General features: G+C 39.8%; 1 protein-coding gene and 1 long non-coding RNA gene across 2 annotated transcripts in view; one reads left to right on the plus strand and one right to left on the minus strand.

Moving 5' to 3' along the window:
• PRKAR2B (protein kinase cAMP-dependent type II regulatory subunit beta) overlaps positions 1–22,827 on the minus strand; it is an 89,744-nt gene that overhangs the window by 35,990 nt on the left and 30,927 nt on the right. The window contains exon 2 of the mRNA XM_027679332.1: positions 22,418–22,453. Coding sequence (XP_027535133.1) covers positions 22,418–22,453 — 36 coding nt within the window. The remainder of the gene's footprint in view (positions 1–22,417; positions 22,454–22,827) is intronic.
• LOC113965639 lies at positions 9,082–16,546 on the plus strand. The gene is made up of 3 exons (XR_003533592.1): positions 9,082–9,156; positions 9,464–9,535; positions 16,521–16,546. It is a non-coding gene; the product is annotated as an uncharacterized LOC113965639 (long non-coding RNA).

Genomic DNA, 22,827 nt, shown 5'->3' on the forward strand with positions numbered 1-22,827 from the left:
GTAGGTGTAGAGAGCGATAAGGTCACCCCTGAGCCTCCTTTTCTCCAGGTTAAACAACCCCAGCCCCCTCAGCCACTTCTCACAGGACTTACCCTCTAAAACCTTCACCAGTTTCATCGCACTTCCCTGGACATGCTCCAGCACCTCAATGTATTTCCCGTAGTGAGGGGCCCAGAACTGAACACAGGGGTCGAGGTGGGTCCTCACCAGTGCTGAGTACAGGGGAATGATCACCTCCCTGGTCCTGCTGGCCACACTATTCCTGATACAGGCCAGCGTGCCACTGGCCTTCTTGGCCACCTGAGCACACTGCTGGGTCATGTTCAGCTGGCTGTTGACCAGCATTCCCAGGTCCATTTCCACTGGCCCGTTTTCCAACCACTCTTACCCAAGCCTGTTAGTCAGAGAAAACTGGATTAAGACAACACAAGCTCTCCATAAGCTGCCATCTTTCAGAACAAAGAATCTGATAAATCGCAAGTCAGAATCACAATGATGAAAATAAACACTTTTGTTTGTTTGTTTTTCAGAAAGTCCACATTCAAAAAACTATGATTTTTCTTCAGCAATTCTACAGACAGTAAAATGGCAAAAGATGGCATTTCTCCTAAGGAAGTCAACAGATTTCAGAATGACTTTATTACTGGAGAGCAACACCAGACCTGCAGACAACTGATACAAAATACCCATGGGGTCTCCATATGTTTCAATTACAGAAATCTTAAACTGACCTTCCACTCACCTGAGCATAATCTGACAAGAACATTGGCCACTGTAGTGCATTAAACACTCTCCTTTCCAGCATGAGGTGGAGAACACCCAGGCACAGCCACTGTCTCCAGAGAACATAGGGGAAAAAAATGGCTGAGGTCACACCCTGAAGTGAGATATAAATGTCTACCTACTTAGCAATTCAGCAGTAGAACTGAGGCATCCAATACTAGTGCTGGTTGAATTAAAACCAGAAAAGACTGAGTCCTCACTATTTGCATCAAGAATGCAATAATCCAACAGTGAATGACCATTACGTCCCTCAAAATACCCACAGCTGCTTTTCTCCCTTCTAAAATAAGATGCATTTCCAAATGACCACCACCACCCACCACAGAAATGCCCGAGAGAACATTAATTTACATATCCACATTCACATTGTGGGGACTATCACACCACTGAGGTCTAACATTATTTCTGTTGTTAAGGTATCAATGTTGAGGCTCAGAGAACCATAGTACTACAACAAGTTAAACTCACTTTCCTGAACTTTATTGAACAAAGTGCTGTATGTTCCTACCGAGAACAAAGTGTCACTTCCACAGAAGTACTCCCCAAGCAGTACCAAGGGATCTGACAGAGCTGTAAATCACATAGTTGCTGAAATGGAGAAAGATGATATATGCTTAAGGTATAATATTTGGTAAGCCTATATATATATATATATATATATATATATATATATAAAAGCCTTATACATATATATATAAAAAAGCCTTATATATATATATACACATATACACATATATATATATATATATAAGGTGTATATTTGGTAAGCTAGTGCTATGAAGTCAGTGGCAATACGCAAGCTTCATCCGGGTGACAAGACTTAGTGGAAACTCCATGGGCCCCACTAGTCTCCTCTTAATCAAGACAAGTGTGGAGAAAGATACCTCCTTGAGGAGTCATCTTAGGAACTGCATCCCAATCAGTCTGGGCCCAGAGGTGCACAAAGCAGTGCTTGTCCCTCGCAGTGACCAAGAGGTTCACCAAAACTTTAGACACCTGAACCAGGTGAGGCCTTTGTGGCTTTCTCAGCTCCACTGCTGTGCAACACAGGCACCAGATCTCTTCCCTTGCTGAAATTAAAAGAACAACAAATAGAGCACTTACCAGGAACGCATCACTTTCTAAGCAATAAAAATACTTCTATGGATCAGAGATGGAATTCAAACCTCTCAAGTTCCACAGCAATAGACAAATTATAAAGACATTACTGCTTTAAACAAAGAGAACAGGATCCACCATGCAGAAGAAAATCTGCCTAAGCAGAAAGCCGTTCATCTCTGCTGTCACTACTGAATATTTAATGACTTAGAAAAGGCACAGTGTAAGAGGGAAGATAAAATTCAGTGAGCTGTTAATGAAACAAAATTTTAAGATCTTCCTGATCATATAAACCCATTCATAACTTGTCAGTATACTACACTGACCTTTGAAAATTATAAATTTAAAAATATCAGTCAAACCTTCATAGAAAAAAAGTATAAATATTACCACAGGTTTCAGTGGGCACAGGAGAAGACTCTCAGAATATTTTTAGGCCCTCATGAAGTTAAATATTATTAACATAATACATCCATAAGGATGAAGGCAATGACAGTAGGACTACATAAGAATTAGAGACACCAAGTAAAAGCACTGTACAGACAGCATGGGTAGCCCATGGGACACAGAGAATGGCACATATACCATGGAGAGAGCCTCTGCTCCCTCATGCTGGTGTGTCTGTCCCCTGTAGTCCCCAGCCATTCCTTATATCTGCAATAATATAATAAAACAAATAGACATAACAGGGTCCTTCAAGACCTGAAAGAAGATGGGAGCACATGGTTCTGGGTCTCCACTCCCTTACCCAGGTACCACCCAACAACTCCATCACCTTAAGTTCTCCATTGTGAAAAACAATCTTCTGAAGTTTAAAGACCATAAAGACGAGGTACAAAATGCTTATGTTTAATATAGTTTCAAGAAGGCAGGGGATCTTAGCTGAATGGATTACAGCTACAGGCTTTTGTTCCAATCTGTTTTGTAATGTTTATCACTGTAACAATATATTGTGATACGCACAAAAGAGATAGTGCGAATAAGATTGGATTTCTCAAAGAAGCAAATATTGGAAGAAACGAAAGTAAAAAGAACCCTCAAAAGCCTAAAAAAAAGTTTTCTAGTGTCTAGTGTGGTTGTGTGCAAAAGGAAATTAAAATTCTAACTTATATTTCCCAGTATGCATGTTAGAAGGTAAAGAGATACAGCAGACAGTTCCCAAAATATGTCTGTGGTTGTAGCAACTAAAGGATCAATGACTCAACTTGAAAACAGATTTGTAAGTCTTCATTGGACACAGTCCTCCACAAAAATAAGAGGACAACATGGAGCAGTCATGCCAATCCTACTTCAAAATAAAAACAGAACACAAAATAAAAACGTAGGTTAAAAACCCCCAAAGTTCTGATACTAAACATTTGTTTATTAGAGAAAGAAGTGTACATGCATATCCCTGATGGCTGGTAACAATTTGCATCTATTAATCCAGCCAGCCCAGTGTTACATTATTCCCTTCTATTAAGCCACTTACGTATGCTCTATCCACTTGCCTCAGTGTGCAATTTCATAACCTAATCATTAAAGTGTGTTGATTTTATCTTAGGAAGGAAGGACCATGGTAGTTTTAACTTTGCAGTCATTAAAGCAACACAAGGAAGAAAAATGGAGAGGTTTCAATAAAAAGGAGTATTCATTAAAAATGGCAACGTGGGCATGTAAATGCAGAGTTCCTGCTGGCACCACTTGTATGATAAATGTGCTAAGAAATCCAGTCGTTGGATGTGATTGCAACCAGCCTATAAATAGACACAATTCTAATTGCTCATATAAATAATGTCTTTGCAAATGATCCCTCAGTCATATTGTTTTCTGATTAAAGAGCCCTGTATGAAAAGTGTGAACTGAATAGAAACGCCCCTGAAATTTGCTTCCTCTTTTGGACAATACAACCACTTGCAATCTCAACCTCCAGGCAACCAAGCACCTTCATTCTCATTGAAATCGGTGGGACATACTTAGCATGTTTTAAAAATAAGGTCTAGTCCTGAATACAAAGGTTTAATAACTTTTCTGATAGAAAACGTAATTCACAATCAGTCAGTTTTAACTTTTGGTAAACAAGTTTATTTTCTACTCAATAATTCAAACTTAATGCAAAGCTTTTAACGACAGATTTTAAAGCTGTTTTGTCACATATGCAGTCATTAAACTAAAAATCACCTAAAACTGAAACTGATTTTGCTTCAGCCTTGAAAATGTTGCAGATATTGAAAGAATGACATAATGGCCAGAGATGAACCACAAAATATTATATCCTAAAAATTATCTCCCAGAAATTTATGGGTATGTCAGAATTATGGCTATCACTGGCATTTTTCAGTAACCAAAATTATCTAAGTCCAGTTGCTTAAAGAATCAGAGAATTATTAAGGTTGGAAAAGACCTCCAAGATCACCAAGTCCAACCTTTGAGCAAATTCCACCACGCCCACTAAACATATCACAATGTGCCATGTCTACTCATTTTTTGAACACTTCCAGGGATAGTGACTCCACCACTTCCCTGAGCAGCCTGTTCCAATGCTTAACCACTCTTTCAGTGAAGAAATTTTTCCTAATATCCAATCTAAACCTCCCCACTGCAACTTGAGACCATTTTCTCTTGTCCTGTCACCTGTTACCTGGGAGAAGAGCCCAACCCCCACCGCACCACAACCTTCTTTTCTCCAGGCTAAACAACCCTAGCTCCCTCAGGTGCTCCAACCCTTCCACCAGCTTTGTTGACTTTCTCTGGACATGCTTCAGCACCTCAATGTCCTTCTTGCAGTGAGGGGACCAAAACTGAACACTGGTGCAGCCTCGCCAATGCTGAGTACAGGAGGTAAGAGCTGTTTAATAGAATAAAAACATTCTGTAACTTAATGAACTTCTGCTTTTTGGGAAATCTAAGGCTGGCACATTCACTCTAGAAAAAATGCAAGTCAAACCAAGCATTTCAAACAAGCAAACAAGTGTGCACACACAGCCACAAAAATGGCATAATTTACTATTAAACAGATAGAAGAGAAGCAAAAGCTGTGTGTGAGCACATGCATTTGAGCATGCACACACGTATTAGTCCTCTCTCTTCTCCATACACTCTCTTCCATCCACAGACACATTCTATAGTATTTAGAGACTGCCATGGGCTGACCAGCAACCCAGACCAAGACCTCTCTGTTCCATGTATGCTCTGATGCTAGATGGGCAGAAGGCCACTGTTCTGAAAGTCTAAAACAAAGTAATTTCTTTTATTTTCTTTTCCCTTTGAGGCCAATATTTTAGCCCCTTCCAGGCACATCATTCATAATCGTTTAGAGTAATTACACAGATTATTTAATTTCTAACTTTTTATTTATTCAAGACACTGAGATACCATTTATACGTTTCAGGATGTCATGACCAGCTGAATGTCCTTGTGAATTCAATTAAAGTGCTTTATGTGTAAATTTGTCAGCACAGCTTTTTGGTTTTTGTCAGGTGACAGTAATATGGGGTCAGAGCATTCACAGGAATGAACTTATTCCTGTTACTTTAAATCTACAGTTTCTTGACCATTATACAGTCAAGTTCTGTGCAGAAGGTTTTAAGCAACTGGCATCCAGAGTCAGGTGTGAGAATACCATGAGCTGAACGCATCAGCAAGCACAGAGTATTAGCATAGCAATATACATGGTTAACACCTCTGTCAGACTGCAGCAAACCAGCCTCTAATAGCAGGCAGTCTTTGTCTCCTTTATGCAGCACAGCTTTTGTGTCATCATGCATTTAATCTTCTTTCCCTTTTAAGACCAGGTTCTCTGCAGAGATGGGAATGTGCACAGTGCAGGCAATGAGGATGTCTCACACCCAACAAGCACTGCTGCTGGGCACTTGGTGGTAGGCGTACCACAAAGAATTTGAAATCCCATTTAACATGTACTTTTTGACTGCATCAAACATAGGCTTCCTACTCCTCTCTTACAGGCCCTTATTAACCTGGTGTATCAGCTACTGTCACATTGTGTTACTCCTCCCTGTCTCTGCTTTGCTACTGTGACAGCTGCGTGACCACAGTTCTCCCACAGTCCTTTAAGTATTTTTCCTCGCCATATTTTATACATGGATTGTGCTTCTTGAGCTCATCCATAAGAATTGTACCACTTTCCCTTCCTCATTCTTGCAGAAGACCAATTTCCTGGATGGTATATGAAAGAAACCAACTGGGTTGGTCTAATAAGCCCCATACATATTAGGGTGAAGTATGGGGCACTCCATATTTGTCCTTCCGACGTGGTTTGACTAGTACAGGTAAAAAATTCAATTAGCAGAATGTACAGTCTTCACCAACGTGCAATAACATATCGATGTTTTTGGGCACTACTGAACCACAATGACAATTTAGATTCTACTCTGTAATGACTCATGGACAAACTGATCCCAGGAGCACACCTTAGGAAGATCTTTCAGATTAGGATCTTGTATTTTTCAGTGCAATTATGCCACACAGTTGGTGTAAGTATTCCTTTTCTTCTTGTTTAGTTGTCTTGCATTTGAAGCATTCCTTCAAACTAATCATGAGAAAATGTGATTGATTCTGTGATGCATCTAAAAATCCTACAGAACAGTAGGTAAAGATTACATAGGGAGACATTTTTGCTGGTTTTTATAAATACATACACATTTTTGTCTGCTGATGGCTCATTCTTTGACTTCATCTATTTGAGCCTAAATCCCAATTTGGTGACGGCTGACATTCCCCAAGAACTTATTCCCAAATGGATAGCACAAATTGGGTGGTTCATTTAAAATAAAGAATAAGATTAGTGTTTATCTCCTCAGTAAAGAAAATGTCTGAAAAAATTAAATTGTGCCCTGAATGATCTTTTATATTAGTACATTACTATGATGAGTTATTAGTATACACAGTATATTACTATGATGGGACAGACAAAAAATTGAACAAAAGGGTAGGTGTACTTGGCTCTGGATCTACCAGAATAGCTGTGAAATTAGTTCTCAAACCAATGCTAACAGGAGAAAAAGAAATAAGGATGTCTCTTGCTGTTGCTTAGTGGAAAGAATAGGAGGGAGTGGAAAGTAATTGTTTAGGACTCCTCCCTTTCAGTGTTGTTAAGTCCCCAGCTCACAGAGCACAGTTCTGCTCCAATCTGAAGCTGTATTTCCAAAACACTGTGATAGCAGGGAAGATAAAGGCTGACAAGTAGGTGTTGAATTTGTGCCTTATAAGATACACTCATCACTTACTAGACTGCACGCACAGGAATTTTAAGGGTATAAACTCCCAATTTTATTGCAGTGCGTAGCTGATGTTCAGTGTGAAAGATGGTTTCAAAGGCTGCCTGAAGCTTTAAGGTTAAGCTGATGTGGGGGTCCCTCTTCTGTGACTGGTTACTTGAAACTGAATCTCTACATTTTCATTATTTCCTTGCATACGAAAAGGGAAAAGAGTTAGTGTTACCATGCAATCTCACGTTTAACAAGAAAACTAAACAAGGCTTTAACATTTCCACTTAATATTTCCTCTGACAAGTTCATTTGTCTTGATTTTCTCATGAAGTTCTGTTATCTACTCTATGTAATAAATACATACAATTTTCTTCATGAGTGGATTGTAGCATACAGCAATTTCTCATTCTGGCATGCTCATAATAATTCTTCACAATAATTGTAAAGACACCAGAAATCAATCTTTCTCACTTTAACGCGAAACAGTGATTTAGGACAAGAACGGGAATTATTCACCTTCTTGTTATAGCTTAAAAACAAAACCCTTGAAGACGCATTGCATTAATACAACAAAATTTTATTATTTTTAAATTTTGTTTTACTCTAAAGAAGAAAAGGGTTTTAATTCTGGTGAGAGAGTTATAAGGAAGAAAAATAATTATAATATTTATTCAGAGAAATTTCTGAAACAAACTCAGGAGAGACTTTCAAGTTCATGCTCAGTTCTTCAACAATTTTCTTGCCATTTTATACTAGAAAGCTACATCTTCTCTGCTTTACACATACATGAACACCACTGCCATACAATGGCCAGATTATTCTCCATTTGCCATGTGATCAAGCACCATGGGTGGAAGCAGGACTCTTCTTGGCTCAGTCAATGTAAAAATTAAACCAGAAGAGAGATCCCAAGTCCAAAATCTATTAAGGAGATTCCTTAACAGAAAGTTAATAATCAAATGGGACAAGTGGGAGCACAAGTTGTGCACGCAGAAAGATGTCTTTAGCCCCTTACTGCAATATGGCCTGCAATGCTTCACTGTCATTTCATGCTGCTGCAACACAACTATGTACAGTACAAACACAGTTATTCATGCACTGCTCTGCCTCAGCTGTTTGTATGCAATGGTCACTCAACCATCTCCATTAGTTTCTATCTATAACAGTAAACCAAATAAAACCAATGCACAAAGAGTGATGAGCTAGGATCCACAACTGTTAAATACTGTATATAAAAATGGTTCACTCTTGAGGAGAAAAGGCAACACACAAAGAACCGTGTCTTGCAGAATATACCACCTAAGGAGTCTTTCTGCTGTGCTTTTTGCAACCGGACGTGTCTGTCTCGTATTGGCCTTTTTAGCCACCAGTGCACTTGTAACAAACGTGGGTAGAGCCCTCTCCCGATCTTTGTTCGCGAAGCCTAGCCATGACAATGATAAAAATGGTATAATATAGCATTAGTGACTTGCCTAGCAGTTCTAAGGAACTCAGCTTGAAAGAGCATACATACACATTAGATTTAAAAATTAGATCTCCAGTGAGTTTTCAACAGCAAAGACTTTTCACATATTTATGTAAAAGAAAGAAAATCTGAAATGCAAAAGCAGGCATTGCCTACTGTTGAAGAAAGCAAATCTGGTTCTACAATAGCAACAAAACCATTACTGTGAAGTACCAATGTTTGGCTAGTAAAGATGTCCAACAGAGAAGCATGAATGGCTTTGGAGGCACTTATAGGACCGACTGAAGAAAGACTACAAATATTGATTACAGAGACCTTTATCCTATATTTCTTACCATGCTACAGACTTTCTGTATCCTCTAAAGTAGATATTGGAGAAGAGGATCTCAGAGATACATGGTAAAGCCATGAAACAAAGACACTGTGGAACTGGATTACGTGGCAGCAGGAAGATGGGTGCAGGAAATAGTGAGCATTTGAAGGCAAGAAAGCCTTGGGCTTGCACTTTGACAAAGGACATTTTGTTTAAACAACTGAGAAGTACACTCTGCAGCTCAAGGCATTGCTTCCTATGAAACATACAGAACTGACATGGAGCGTTTAGTAAGCAAAACATTACACTGCTGTTAATTTTATACAATGTGCATAAATGGCATCTAGTGTTTTAAACAACATAGTATTTAGCAAAGATAATTAAATATATAATTTCCCCCTTTCTTTCCACAGTATTTAAAAGAAGCAGTACTTGTCAAATACTAAGCCAAATCTGAAAGTCAAAGGCCAAACCACTTGTATTATGGTGTTCTACAAGAAAACTTGCTAAGCAAAACGTTCCACAAATACTGTTATCCCATTTTGAACAACTCACTATGTAAAACATGCCTTGTCTTACTCATCTTTTATCCTTCAGAAGAAATCTTCCATAACACGAAAGTCAAACTACATGAAATCACAGATGGAATGGAATCGTTTCAGAAAACTGGTAAGCAGATACTACGGCTTACACAGTGGAGGGAGCATACCTCCCTCACTTAAACACAAATGTTGAAGAACAATATAGCACAGCAACCAAATTGGAGCTTATCACAGATGCAGATATGGAAATATTTTAGAGAATAAAGATCAGAACTATTAAATAATAACTATCAATACTCACCAGCTCCAAAATAATGTTAAAATCCTTAATCTTTCTTTCAGTAATGAGCATGCGTACTCATTCAAAAAAATAGCAATTATTTTATTTGTTTCAAAATCATGAGTTACGAGCATCCTGATAAAAGCATTGGAAGATTATTAGCTTATGCAACCACGTTTAGATTCTGGGGTGTTATTTGGATCTCTGAGGTTATCAATAGTGAAGGTTAAAACAGAAGCAAGTTAAAACAGAAAATACAGTATGACCTACAAGTTGAACACAAGAAGAATTTGTTGTGCATCCAATGTTAGGTAGAGACCAGAGAGGAACTATTAATCTGAAAAATCTGGCTATAAAATGAAGAGAAATTCAAATACAGAGAGCAATGTATTTTATATCAACTAGTTCATATCACTTACTGCAACCTGAGAACATCCATGAAGAAATCTTAGTAGATTTATTCAACAGTCATTGACATGTGCAAACTACTGCTTGCAGATAAAAACAGCCATACTTATTGTTATTAGTATGAACATTTGGCCTTATTTTTGATAGAAAGTCTGTTTTTCTGAAAAAACGTGTTTTTTCTGGAATTTATTCTCTATTACTTAGTTACACAGCAAGATCACAATCTTCTCTTTGTCTATAATGCCTTTGTTTGGTCATGAAACAAATATTAGATCCTGCATTAAAGCATTCTAAGTACAAGAATGCCAAATACTAGTCTGTCTGAACTAAGAGGGGAAAAAAAAACTTGAGCTCCTTAGATAGACCTCTGTCTAGTCTCATGCAGGAGACTGCTGACCTGAGTACCCAAGAAAGCAGAAGGAGCCAGGCCTCCAGCATGGTCCCTGGCACAATCTCAAACAGGACTGTTCCCAAATAGTGGTATGGCTGAGGCCACACTGCTGGCTGCAGGAAGGGCTTAGCATATAAACACAAGCTCTACTGTGGTACTTTCCCACACGCATCTTATTTACAAGTTATTCACCTAAAATGAGTTTAAAGGAATTGGTCCGTCAGTCTAACTACTTGATACCTTGCTAGCTCTTCCTCAACTGTGTGGGCAGCAGTCCATTAAGATGAATTTGATTCATGTTTCAACACCAATCTCTGGTTTATATTTCACATATCTGAAACAAGATAAGCCCAAGTAGCTGAAAAAACTACAATGATTAATTTTATTGATACAAAAACACATGCAGAATACTTTCCAAAGACAGTACTAAAACAGCAGGAAAATCCACAATTTTCCATGAAGGGGCATATACAGTAATTAATGAACTCAAAACACATTTATAACTCTCCTATTTTCTAAAGAGGTTGCAATCTAACTTTTCCAGCTTGTGCAATTTAAAAATAATTACTCTGTACATTTTAATTTATAAAGTGCAGGCAGGAAATTGCAAGGAGATCTAAACAAACAAAGAAATGAAACACAGATGAAACCTCAATAATCAGCTAACCCATCTATCTAAATCATCTATGCACTGCTGCAGTATGAACCACACCTCTATTCCTGCAAGAAAAGGTCTTACCTTTCCTTAAAACTTCTGAGATTACACAACTTTCCTGAGCAGTTTAGTCTATTGCTTTACTAAGTGCTTAGTTAGAAAGTTTTCCCCAAAGCATAGCCTAAATATTTGTGTGTGTGAAAATTAGGCCAATCACTATTGTTTATTTCCTTCATTCCCTGTCACCTCCTTGGGACAAATATTGAGAACCCTCTCTATAGCAACCTATTGCAGAGCACAAGGCTTAGGTACTTATTCCTACCATCACCTCTCTCTCCCTTCTCTTGCCTTCTTTCCTCCCTTCCTCCACCACTTCAAACTTTGCCTTACAGTATGCATCTACTAAATCTCTTCTTCTTTTATTAAACTTAGTGTTAAAGTGTTATGACAAAACAGCTTAAGCACGGCCAGATCTAAAACTTGGTATGACATTAATTTGCAACAGTTTGCCTATTTTTGTAGCTCAGCTCCATAAATGGGCTCTGAAAAATTCATATTCAACCTCTGGAAGAGTTATGGCACACATGCAATGCAACTGACGGAAGAAGTTCCACAGGCACAATCTGTCACTAGAACAGCCCAAACAACTGAAACAGGAAGGAGGCAGAAGAGCTTCTGAGCACACAAGCTCTTCTTCAGATCTGCATCAAAAACAACAAATCTCAAGGTAACATCAGGTCAGGAACAAGTACTCCACGTATAACGTCACGATGTTATTTTATCAGATATTCTGAACAAAATCAATGGTGAGAAGTGGAAGTAAATATGCATGCTCTCTACGCATCCCTAAGCCTGTATTAATGCACCATTTTTCTACAGGAACTTTTCTCAAATTGCCAGAAAATATAAAAGGAGACTACACAGAACAAATTAAACTTGTTTATGGGACTGTCCCATTTGGAGCAGAACTTGTGAAGTGCACAGCAAATAAGCTATGCAAGAGAAACTAAAGGAAGCTGGATCACTCGATTATGGACTGGGTGGGAAACAGCTTTTATCAACTAACTTTCCACAGACCCAAAAGTGTTGGGGGACAAGTAATTGAGATCAGTTCTTCATACTCAAGAATTAGAGTCAGCAGTGCCCTGTCAGCCAGGAGGGCCAACCGTGCCCTGGGGGGCATCAGGCAAAGTATCGTCAGTCGGGCGAGGGAGGGGATTTTTCTGCTCTACTCTGCACTGGGGCAGCCTCACCTTGAGAACTGTGGGCAGTTTTGAGCATCTCAGTACAAGAAAGATCTAAAGCTATTACAGACTGTCCAAAGGAGGGCTACAGAGATGGTGAAGGGTTTAGAGGGGAAAGCCATATGAGGAGAGGCTGAGGTCACTTGGTTTGTTCAGCCTGGAGAAGAGGAGACTGAGGGGAGACCTCATTGCAGTTATAATTTCCATGAGAGAGGAAGAGGAGGAGCAGGCACTGATCTCCACAGTGAACAGTGACAGAACCCAAGGGAATGGCCTGAAGTTGTGCCAGGGGAGGTTTAGGTTGGATATTAGAAAAAGGTTCTTCATCCAGAGGGTGGTTGGGTGCTGGAACAGGCTCCCCAGGAAAGTGGTCACAGCACCAAGCCTGACAGTGTTCAAGAAGCATTTGGATGATACTCTCAGGCACATGGTGTGACTCTTGGGGATGGTCCTATGGCTAAGAGTTGGATTCGATGATCCTTGTGGGTCCCTTTCAACTCAGGATATTCTACAAAACACGTGCTTTCAGCAGGACCAGACTGAAGCACAGCATTCTCCTTGATCCAGTGACTATAAGGTGCTACAGCTCAGTGCGCCATGACCATATTGTTATACAGCAAAGGATTTGAGTGTTACAATATGGTACCTGTAAGACGAAAGACAATATTCTCTGTAAGGACTGGGGAGTACAGATTATACAATGCAATTGTGCAAGATCGCAAAATAAAGACAGGAGCTTGTTCTCAGCAATTAGCAATTGAGGCAGCTGCTATTACAGAACATGGCTGAAAAGGCACGGCTGCAGAGGAAAGCTTCGTGAAACAGAAGCGGTGACTGCCTTGCAAGGGGAGCATGAAGTAAACAAAGGGCATGTCCATTCACACAACAATGTACGATATATGTCTCCATCCATGAATGGCTGCAGCCCTGTGGAAGTCAGCACAGCCCTATGATCCCCCTCAGCAGGCTGAACTTAGGGAAGATATTCTGCTTCTCTGACCTCCAGTAAGCTACAACATGCCACACTGATGTGCTGCCATAAGCTTTGGTGCCCCTTCTTCACTGTGCTCTGTTCATGCAATGTAGATACACCCTCAAATTCTAACAGCACTTTTTCTTCTGGTTTTCCTCACTATGACAATGACAGCTTAAGTGCTAACAGAATTTTAGTATTAGATACTAGTCAGCTATGTCCCTGTTTATTTAAAAAATGTGATATATTGGGCATTTTAAATTTTGGATTGACTATATGTGTGTGACGAAGAACAAAGATGAATTCAGCATTATTTGAATTCAATTGGGGATTATTCATTACTCAGAACAAGCAGAACCAGTAACTCTGCTTGAAGAACTGGAATTACTGGTTCATCAAAAAAAGTTCTTTATTATTCTTTCTTCTGTCACTATCACTTGATATGCTTCTACAACAATACTGCATCCTACCTGAGCATTTCCAAGGGGAGTTTACAGTTACTTCATTCCTCATCATTATTTTTGGTACAACTCCATCTTATGCCTGACTGCATAAAAGAGAATAGCACTTCATTTCAGTAAGCTGCCTTTCTCTGACAATTTTTAACATGCCACAGGAAAGTGGGTGCCAATCTTTTTAAGAAAAACTCAATATAATTGAGTTGATTGAAAATCACAAGTGAAATATTGTTCCTAGAGACATCTTCTATTCTTGGCTAACAGTATTGATTTGCTCTTCCTAAATACTAGTTTATATTTAACCATTGTACTCAATATCACCTATGTTCTTCCATACTTGTAATTTCAGAAAGCAATTAGCTATTCCTTCACTAACAGAACTCCCATGGTCTAAATGCAGTAAAATTCACAGTGTTTCTTAAGTAGGTTGTCACGTTTTCTATGGAAATTATTAAATTGAAAGCTAGCAGTGATATATGTAAATGCTACTGTGGGCATGACTAATCCACCGTCCACACAATGGTTCAGAAGAACGAAGACCGAAACTTCTATTTTGTCACTTTCTTCCTAATGGCACCTTACACAAAGACGAAGAATAAATTGTTCTGGCAAACTTGCTCCCATATTTTCCCTTTTATGAGGGCTGTGCAGAACCTCCCTCCTCCTGTCTGAAAGGATGCCACAATGCACCCCTACGACAGGCAGAGGTGCGAGCCCTGTGCGTCAGACACAGGGGAGAGCTGAGAACATCCATCTCCGTAGCCGCATGACAGGGGTACAGCCAACTAGGGCAGGAAGGGCCATGGGCCAGTCGCACCTTAGGGACAGCCCTGTAACCTGTAACCTTGTAACATGACCTGTGTGTAACAAAGTGTGCAGGTGTGTGTCCAGTCTCTGATGCGGTGACACTGTCCTGCTCCCAGCAGTGCAGTCACAAGCCTTGAAGGCCTGAAGACAGCCCACCACTGATGTACTCACTATTCACAACGATGCTGTAAAGTACTCACTAACTTGTGTGTGAAGTGTTTCACTCTGTGTATGAAGTATTTTAGTTTAGAAAAGACCTTTACGATGACCAAGTCCACCACTACACCATGTCCCTAATGCCACATCTACATGTCTTTTAAATATCTCCGGAGATGGTGAATCAACCACTTCCCTGGGCAGCTTCTTCCAATGCTTTGACAACCATTTTGGTAAAGAAATATTTCCCAATATCCAGTCTAAACTTTCCCTGGCTCAATTTGAGGTCGTTTTCTCTTAACCTGTTGCTTGTTACTTGAGAGAAGAGACTGCCCCCCAGCTGGATACAACCTCCTGTCAGGTAGGTGTAGAGAGTGATAAGGTCTCCCCTAAGACTCCTTTTCTCCAAGTTAAACAGCCACAGCTCCCTCAGCCGCTCCTCATAGGACTTGTGCTCCAGACCCTTCACCAGTTCTGTCACCCTTCCCTGGACACTCTCCAGATCCTGAATATCTTTCTTGTAGTGAGGGACCAAGAACTGAGCACAAGATTCAAGGTGTGGCTTCACCAGTGCCAAGTACAGGGGAACAATCCCCTCCCTGGTCCTGCTGGCCACACTACTCTTGATAAAAGCCACGATGCCACTGGCCTACTTGGCCACCTGGACACACTGCCGGCTCGTGTTCAGTCGGCTGTCGACCAGCACTCCCAGGTTCTTTCCCATTCAGCAGCTTTCTATTCTGTCCCCATCCTGTAGCATTCCATGAGGTTGTTCTGACTGAAGCACGGGAACCAGCATTTCACCTTGTTGAATCTCACACAATTGGCCTCAGCCCATCAATCCAGCCTGTCCAGATCCCTCTGCAGAGCCTTCCTGCCTTCCAGCAGATCAAGTCCTGCCCAATTTGGTGCAAACTGACTGAGGGTGCACACGATCTCATTCATATAATTGATAAATATATTAAACAGGACTAGCCCCAATCATAAGCCCTGGAGAATACCACTAGTAACCAGCCACCAGCTGTATGTAGCACCATTCACCACGACTCTCTGGGCCAAGCCATCCGGCCACATTTTTTTACCCCACAAACAGTACACCCATTCAAAGCATGAGCTTTCAGTTTCTCCAGGAGAACATTGCGGGAAACCATATCAAAGGCTTTACAGTCTAGGTAGACAACATCATAGACTTTCCCTCATCCACTAGGTGGAAGAGGCTTAGAAATTCATCAGTGTGTTTTGATTAAAAGATTTACTTATTTCTGAAAATTCTAAAACAACTGAAAAAAATCATAGGTTTCCCATTAAGTGTTTTCTCCTGACTGAGTTTAACAGAAAATATTTCTAACCTGTAGAAATTCTTGCTGGAAAATATCTAAATAATAGCAAGGCTTGAGTAGACGTGAACTAAAATTACTTCTTTACCAATTCAAATTAACTACTATATGTCTTAAACAATTCTATGATCACGGCTTTTGGGCATCTCAAGCAATTGAGAAAAAAGAGAATGTTGCATCTTCTTTGTTTTCTTATAACTGTTTTAGAAGTCTAATATTTGTCGAGTTAAGTAAAATGAGTTTTGGTTCTTCAAGAAACTTTCATACTTCCATAAAAAGAGGTGGGAGAGACAAGTCACAAAATGTGAAATTTTGTGGAAATTACCACAGTACATAAGTGTACATAGAAAAATAATTTTAATTTATGCACCTGCTAAATGAATTAAACACTTTGTTTTCACAGGGCATAAAAACCGGCCTCCTTTCTCAGCCTTTCCTCTTCAGCTAATCAGCCATGTACTTCAAAGTGACAGCTCTTTGCAGTGTGTGGAAAGACAAAATATATTTCCAATTTCAACAACTGCAAATTTAAAAAAAAAAAAGTTGCACTGAGATCTTCTCTAGTGTCACATGAGATTCTCTCTCTTTCTCACTTAGGTTGACGGCTGACGCAGTAGGTGCATAATGTAAGCATCCACTTCCTTATATTGTGCTTCTCTTTTTCTTTGGAGAGGTCCTTGCCAGCACCTATGGTAAAGAAGCCTGAAAGATTTTACTTTCTCTGCTTTCTTCTGTTCTTTCCTCAGTAGTGGTATCTCCTTGATCACAAGTTTATTCCAGATATACCTAAACCAGTTTCTCCCTGGAGGTTCAGTGCTGATGTACTGTGCCTGTTGACTATGTTTAAATTATTTTTGTTCAGAGCTTTGTGGAGAAGGTGGCAAATAAATAAAGTTACTTCTCTGTAGTGGTTTGAACCAGGTTTTCCCCCTGAAACTAAGAAAGTGGTAACCCCCAGGGGGTGGTGACCCTTGGGGCTTGACCAATCAGTGCTCCTGCAAAATATAAACATATCTCTGGAGACCGAAAAGGAAGCAGTGGTACTTTGGTGAGAAGAAGAGGTGGCCATGTTGTAGAGGCCACGAGGAGAAGGGGCTCCGGCCCCTTAGGGGCCTCTGCCCCCCCCAGCCCCCAGTTGGGGGGCTGCAGGGACTTGGAACAGTGTTAGTTGGACTGAGTGCCTGTGGCTAGGAGCTGGGAGAGTTTTCTCCCCTGTAAGCAGAAGTGGGAGACGCTGGGAGCAACGACGGAGCAGCAGCGGAGACAGCAGCGTCCGAAGAGCAGTGGCAAAGAGCCAACTGATAAGGACCAAAAGGAGCAGCAGAAGCCGGTATGCAGCTAAGACAGACACAGAGGTGTCTGAGGAGAAGGAAAAGCAGCAACAAGACAAGAGACCCGAGCCAGCAGCAGGAACAGAGTTTCGCGGGGTAAGAACTGGATAAACCAAAACCCCCAAACTCGCTAGAAACCCCTCCGAGAAAGAGGAGGGGGTGGTGGACTGAGAGGAGTCCTAAAGTGCAGTATGCACTGCTGAGAGGAGCTAAGAAGCTCATGGCCTCCTGAGAGCTCAGCCAGGACGGCCGAAGGAATGTGTGTGTGTGGGGGGTGACCTTGGCCCCCCCTGCTCCAGCTTCAGAGAAGCTGGCAGCCATCTTTGAGGCAGAGCATGGGAGCTCTGCACAGGGGCTTGATTTCCCCTGAGGATACCAGACCGTCACGGAGACCCCGGTGCTTCGTGATATGACCATGGTGTAGCGGCCGTGTCTGGGGTTACGCAGCCCATGGAAAGACCCCTTGTTTGGAGACGGGGGCCGAGAGAGACTTGGAACCCTCCCTCGTGTGTGCTGGCAGAGAGCCAGCAACTGTTTCTGGTGGAAGAGAAGAAGAGAGCCTGCTGCCTAGAGAGGAAGACCTGCTGCTCACAGACTGGAAGGGGTCTTTTCTTCTTCTTCTCTCCTGGACTTTTATTTGGAGGGAGAAGAGATTTGGCCCATTGTAAATATTATTGTCATGGTAGAGATAGATATAGAGTTAAGATTGTTTGTAATGTATTATAGTATTTATTCACGTGTATAGTCTTTGTAATATATTCCTTCCCCCATATTGAGTCTCGTGTTTTTGTCTGGAAAACCCATCTCACATGGGGTTGAGATGTGGGAGGGGGGCTAGAAATCAGAATTGGATTTTGGGCCTTGTTAAAACCATGACATTCTCTTTCCCATTTGGTTGAGAGAACAATACTTAAAACTTCATTTATTTCCTTTCCACAGGTTGAACGTGGTATTTTGAATTTCAATATTGTCTGGGGAGAGGAATGAGGAAGTTATGTCTGTTGTTAATATGCCCTTGAGTCTATCTACCATGTCTTAGGTTAAGAAGGCTAACTCACTGCAAACCTAGTTAGGTCTTCTTTCCTCTGTCAGAAGCTTAAGCAGATACAAAACTGAAGTAACTTTATAGACTTATCTATTTCTTAATTTAAAAAAATTATACATTTGTATATAATACTAGTAAATGGGTATAAAATAGCCTCTGTAAATATTATCTATCAAGTATAAATTTAAGCTCATTATGCAGCAAACCCATGCTGGTTTTGTTGCATTAGTCTAAACTCCTGCCAGTATTTAATGAGGTAATTTACTTGTTTATCTATCTGTCATGGTTTAAAGGAAATTAAAATTTATCTCATCCACAGCAAGAAAGTATCTGTCTATATTCAGAAACTGCTTCTCTTGGCCACCTCAGCTTGTTCAGGAATTTCTTCTAATTTTTCAGCTCATGAACATATTCACAGCTTTCTTTTCCACTTCATGCTTCTTCTACCTCCATGTTCCGCTTTTTCCCCCATCCAAGTCTCTTGATTGCCTCAACAGTTGTTATCCCTTCTCTTCATCTCAGTGCCACCAGATTTTAAAGGAAAAATAGAGGATTAGCTACTTACAGCTGTGTCATTGTTCATTCTAGCTGTATTAAGTCTTTATAATCTCCTCTTCTTGCTAAACTCTTCTACTTAAGACTATGATATTTATTATCTCCGTGCATAGGCTAGAACAACAGAGTGCATTATTAACTAGCCCATGTGTAGCTATGTCATCAGCACTATGGTATATGTGTATTTTATGTACAGAGCCCACATTGCATATACACACATAGATGTGAATAAACACACATAAGAGATACTATACTAGGCAGCTCAATAGATTTTAAGAATCAGAATTCACAATTAATTGATCCTAGCTTACTTATACCTTTATTCTCTACATACCAATGACAGTACATTAATATATTCACAGCATGTTAACAGGAACAGCTGTTAAATAATAAATGCCTTTCTGTATTATTTTCAGTGAGTGCTTCAGCAATTAAACTCTGGTTGCCTAATTTCCAGCTCAGTTAGGAAAAATAACTGTATCTTATGCAACCAAGTAAAATACTAGGCATTACCCAAAGAATAACAGAAACATCAAGATATCCACTGTAGAGAATCACTGCTCTCTGTGAGGAAATGTGTCATCTGGCTTTTCCCTGCTTATCATTGCAAGAGCTCAAAAAGCAGCTTTTAGCAGAATAATCTAGGAGCCTTTGCTGCAGATATCATTGGATGTTTTGCCTCAGCTGGTGTCAGCAGTTCAGTTCTTCCTCCATCCCACCACTGGCTCAAGGCAGACACTACTTCCCCTCTTTCAGATATAGTTATTTGGGAGCCACAGCACAGGTCAGTTGGAAACCCAATGCAAATCAACACAAAAATCCCTCTTGTATTTCTGTTTTATTAAAATCAATGCACCCTCAGGCAGCAGAACTAATAGGTCTATGCCAGGGAAGTAGAGACAACCAGTGGGCAGTGGCACAAGAAGGGCAGGGACCATGAAGTGACAGACTCTCAGAACAGTCTGCAGGATCACTAGATCAGATGTACATCAAATCACATGCTATAGCTAACTCTCCAAATATCCATCACCAACTTGGAGTAATGTTCACCAAAAGCAAATCTTCAAAAACACGCAAGAATCAACAATCTTGCACATTTCAAATTTTAAAGTAACTCTTAGCCAAACTGCCTAAAATTAAGAGAAATTCATATTTGAGAAAAAAAACCCCTACATTTCATTTGGTCTGCCTCTCATTTCCGAAACTTTGATTACAGAAGCTACCAAGCATAAAAAAAAACCCCAACAGCTACTATCCAGCTTTTCCACTTGCAAGGTATCCTGACTACCTTAATCTACCCAAACAATTGTGCCATTAGAAAAAAACTATCTAAAAATATGGTTAGGACTGCAAACATCCCTGTGAAATGTTTTTATTATCACCATAGTAAGTCTGATTTATATTTTTAATTTTATATTTGATCAATCATGTTTCTTAAATGCATTGTACCTCTTCAGTACTCATTTACATTTAAGAAGAAAAGAAAGAACTATCATCTTCCACAGACTTTCTTGTTTGAAAAATAGTTATTTTAACTATTAAAGCTGCCAGCAACTTAATAAAATAGTACATATAGTAGACTGCAGTATTACCTTGTTCCAGCTTGAAGTGTATTCACACGATTTACATCCGGACAATACCATACAACCTGACGCATTATTCTGAATAAGATAACTATTTTATCTCTCCACAACAAGACCAAAACGCATGAAATAATAATTACCCACAGAAATTATTTCCCCAATAATTGTGCAGAAATTTCAGCCTTATAACGATTTTAGTTTCATTTCAAAAAGAAATGTTAATTTAACATTAAAGAAACATTAAAAATAACTGGCTAGGGTTTTTTTGTGCATGTACTAGCTTTTCAAACAATCAGACTCTCCTACTGAAATGCAAAAGCTTAGCACACATCTGTTAGGACTGCATTCATTAAAGTCAGCTATCAATCAGTCACAGTAGAACTTTCCTTAAAAATATGAAATGTGATTTGCATAGAGCCCTGCTCACTGTTACTGAGCGCTAGTTAACGAATCACCGCTTTCGTTTCAAGCTACAGTACCTCATGAAGTACTGTCATTACTTAAAGCACGAGAATATTTGGAATTCATTACATTTTCCTACTTTGTGCTACATATGTGAGGGTGGTGAGGCACCAGAACAGGTTGCCCAGAGAAGCTGTGGATGCCCCATCCCTGAAGTGTTCAAGGTCAGGTTGGATGGGGCTTTGAACAACGTGGTCTAGTGGAAAGTGTCCCTGCCCATGGCAGGGGGGTTGGAACTAGATGATCTTGAAGGTCCCTTCCAACCCAAACCATTCCATTATTCTATGATATACCATGCACCAATCCTGTAAATGCAAACTTCGATTTTTCTACACAGTTCCTTAGTAATCCTGAGGATTTCCACTAATATTTTTATATTGACAAGGAACTATCTGACTGAGGTTGTAACCAGCAAAATTAGAAGTCTGGATAGACTTACTGCATTATCAAACATGAAATTTATTACATTTATTATTTAAGAATGACCTGAAGTTAAAACAAACTCTTATGAGTCTGTCATGAGTTTCATTACATTTAGTGGTGACTTTTGTGCCACATTTTCAGATTCATAGTACTTTAAACAAACAAGGTTCAGGTTCTGGGCCTCATGCTTCAGGAGAAAAAGACCTAAAATCTAAGCCTGCAAGATATGACACAGCAGAACAATAAGGAGAGGCCAAGAATATTAATTTTTAATTAACTAATTAATTTAAATTTTAATTATATGTAATTTGGAGGGATCTGTTACATGTAATGGAATAAGGTAGAGTCCTCTGAGCCAGCAAGAACCAAGTTAATTTGAAGAAAACACAAATTGGCCCCAAGATGGGCAGGTGCACTCCTAGGACAACACACCATCACCACAGCAATGGCACTTCTAGACCCCATCTGCCAGCTCTGCCGAGCAACGCACCATGTACACAGTTTGGAAGAACAGTGAGTTTTTTTGCACAGTTGTACATTTCTTCATGCATAGCAATCACCAAATTGCAGTTTCAGGTTGTCTATAAAGTAAGGTAACCCTGCATAAGATTACATTCAGGTCTTGCTTTCAGTTCAGTTCTGTTAGGACTAAAATTATTTTCTCTAAAGGAAAAAAACACCTTAGGTTTTTAATAAGTTTCACAGCAACAAGAAGGGTTCATGCAAGTTCTGTGACCTGAAACCTTGGCTACAGTTTTTAGTAAAGCAGATAATAAATTAGAGGTTAAGTCAGTCATCTTTAAAGAACTCTGACTAATGTCATATTACGTTTTACATGACAATCACTGTCAGTGTTATGTTTCAGCTATTATGTAGACAAATGAAATTTCATTCAACTTACCTGACGCGCGTCTGGTGAATCGGTTTATCGCTGGAGCTGAAAAAAAAATACAACATTTTGTTTATTTTTGTAGTGGTCTAACACACTTTAAACATAACAATGTTCATCATGGATAAGCTTCGCAAACGAAGGTTTGGGAGAGGGCTCTACCCACGTTTGTTACAAGCGCGTTGGATAATAACAATGTTATACTTCATTCAAAGTGTTAACGATTATTTTTGTATCTTTAGAGAAACCCAAGTTAAATTCACACAGAAACTTTGAAGCAGCTTTGCAAGAGATGATACATAGTAACTAGTTAGCTTTCAAGACCATTTTCAGCTTTCTAAGAGTTACTGTTACTTATTGCTGTTCTTGACTGGATGTGAAACATTCAAATCTGCATTTCCATTACTTATTGAGTGTACAGT

Source organism: Neopelma chrysocephalum, unplaced genomic scaffold (genome assembly GCF_003984885.1).
Source record: "Neopelma chrysocephalum unplaced genomic scaffold, ASM398488v2 Primary Assembly neopelma1_45, whole genome shotgun sequence".
Classification (NCBI taxonomy): domain Eukaryota; kingdom Metazoa; phylum Chordata; class Aves; order Passeriformes; family Pipridae; genus Neopelma; species Neopelma chrysocephalum.